Source organism: Anticarsia gemmatalis, chromosome 24 (genome assembly GCF_050436995.1).
Source record: "Anticarsia gemmatalis isolate Benzon Research Colony breed Stoneville strain chromosome 24, ilAntGemm2 primary, whole genome shotgun sequence".
In the NCBI taxonomy this organism is placed as follows: Eukaryota; Metazoa; Arthropoda; class Insecta; order Lepidoptera; family Erebidae; genus Anticarsia; species Anticarsia gemmatalis.
This window is the reverse complement of record NC_134768.1, coordinates 4,694,047-4,696,338: the sequence shown is the minus strand read 5'-3', so window position 1 is coordinate 4,696,338 and position 2,292 is coordinate 4,694,047. Positions and strand designations below refer to the sequence as shown.

General features: G+C 37.2%; 1 protein-coding gene across 1 annotated transcript; it reads left to right on the top strand.

Moving 5' to 3' along the window:
* The first annotated feature begins 804 nt into the window (after positions 1-804).
* LOC142983391 (uncharacterized) lies at positions 805-1,825 on the top strand. Its single transcript, XM_076130228.1, has one exon. It carries the CDS (start codon positions 899-901, stop codon positions 1,823-1,825), a length of 927 nt encoding a protein of 308 aa, XP_075986343.1. The 5' UTR covers positions 805-898.
* The last annotated feature ends 467 nt before the right edge of the window (positions 1,826-2,292 follow it).

Here is a 2,292-nt window from a genome sequence, read left to right as displayed (position 1 = left end):
AGACACGGTGTCTATTTGCTTTAGTTCTCAACGATGAATTCTGATGAAGAGAGAACTTTAAACTACTTAAATAGCTGCTCATCAAAAGGCTCGGTCACTTTTCTATTATAGTTTTTATATATATACAAACATACTCAAAACTACGTTAAAATTTTGTTTAGTCCAATCGCTTGTAACTTCCACCAGCCATAAAGGTTGAACACGAATGGGTATAGTTTATAGATAAATACAAGAGCCGTTCCGTGGATACGTGTTGATCGGTTCACTTCACGTCTGTCGCGATGACACGCACGATATACGCCTAATATTTACTACGGACGTGCCTAGCATCCGTACAACTCCTTCTAATTGGATCTAACTGTGAAATGTGATAAAACGTGATCGTATACAGCGAATTGTAGGGTATGGATTGTTTTGTAGGATAGAATAGGGTAGAGTGTGTCGTTTGCATATAGTTGAGTAGTTTTTGTATGTACATTAATGACTGATGTTGTTTACGGCTGATTACGTATCGGATAGTTAACTAGCTACCATAGATGGTTTTATAAACTTACCATATAAAGAAAGTTATCTTAAGTCAAAAATATTTGCTGTACTTCAAAGTTTTCAGATTAAGGTTACTAAATACAGATACCCATATTTAAAGTTCCATTATCCATTGATAAAATGGTATTTGTAAATTGAGAATTATGTTAATTTGACAACCATTTTTGTGATTATAGCCGTGTCTTTATCAATGAAACTCCTTCCATATACATATCTTAAATACAGCGAACTATTACATTTTTATAATCATAAATCAGTCTTGTGCATACTCTCGGTCGTACCGCTCGCTCCGTTGCAACAAGTCATAAATCGTCAACCTTTTCCTATCCTCACTAAGTGATATCTTTATAATATGATGAAGTCTTGTGCCGCTTGCAACAACCAGTTCAACGATGGTGTGCAGTGTGGGGTCTGTAAAAGACACTTGGATTTCGGATGTGCTGGTATATCCGAGGCAGGTTGGAGGAAGCTTGGCGCTGATAGACGCATACAGTGGAAGTGTGCCGGGTGTAGAGCGTCGTCACCAGCAGTTCAGGTGCCAGAGCAAGTCACGCTTGATACTGTCTTAAAGGAGATACGTGACATGAAAAGACAACTGCTTACACTACCAACCTTGGCGGAAGACATGCGGACGATTAAAGATGAGTTAACTGAACTTAAAGCATCCTGTGAATACTCGTGTGGGAAGCTGGACGAGCTCGGTTCAAGAGTCAGCGATGTCGAAAGCAGAGTTTTAGTTCTCGAAAAGCTTCAAGACCAAGTTAATTGCCTGCAAACTGACTTACAAAGAACTAAAAATGAGCTATCTACATATGAACAGCGTTCTCGTCTCAATAACGTAGAAATCAAGGGTGTACCAGTCAAGCAAGGAGAAAATTTATTTACTATAATGGAAAAAATTAATCACAAAATCAATTATAACCTCCCAAAAAGCCAAATAAACTATATATATAGGGTGCCTATGTACAACTCTAAAGAAAAACTTATAATAGTCAGTTTTTTGAACCGCTACATTAAAGAAGATTTTATTGCGGCAGCGCGTGCAGTGAAGGATCTATCGACGGCTGATCTGGGCTTTGCTGGTTCATTTCATAAAGTCTACGTCAATGACCACTTAAGTGCCGACCATAAGAAGCTTCTCAGTAAAGTGAAACAAGTATCTAAGGACAAAAACTATCAGTTTGTATGGATTAAGCACGGTAAAATACATATACTCAAAGATACCAATAGTAAAGTCTTAATTATAAGAAGCGAGCTTGATTTAAACAAGATTGTTTAAGATATAACTTATCACATTACATATTTTTATTACCAATTTTGCTATTCATTTTTATTGTTTACATTGTTAGTTTCTTCCCCTGGTACAAAAGGTTTAGCGCACCTGTGTTGGGCGAGCATCGAGTTAGCTTCTATTGTTCTTTCTACTACCTGGCCCTCGGTTCAAAGGGCGTAACTAATAACAACATCTGTGTCTCGCTTACACTCCTGCGCACGGCATCCACATTGCTTTTTGTCTCGCTCGCTCGCAAACTTGTTTACAACTTTGACTTAGTGAACGTATTGAAAGCTTACCCACAAATTACTTTTATTAGCGACGATTATGTTTTATTAAAAAGCTTGCACTTTGCTTATTATTACTTATTTAAGTACATTAGCCAGCCAGTGTTTGTATTATATAGAAAGCAATATTTATTATATAGGGCGCTTTACGTTGCTATCTCTTTTACCTTAACCGCGAGTTATTTA

What these genes read in the sequence shown, in the direction of transcription:
- LOC142983391 (XM_076130228.1), top strand. Translation starts at nt 899, where the DNA reads ATGATGAAGTCTTGTGCCGCTTGCAACAACCAGTTCAACGATGGTGTG.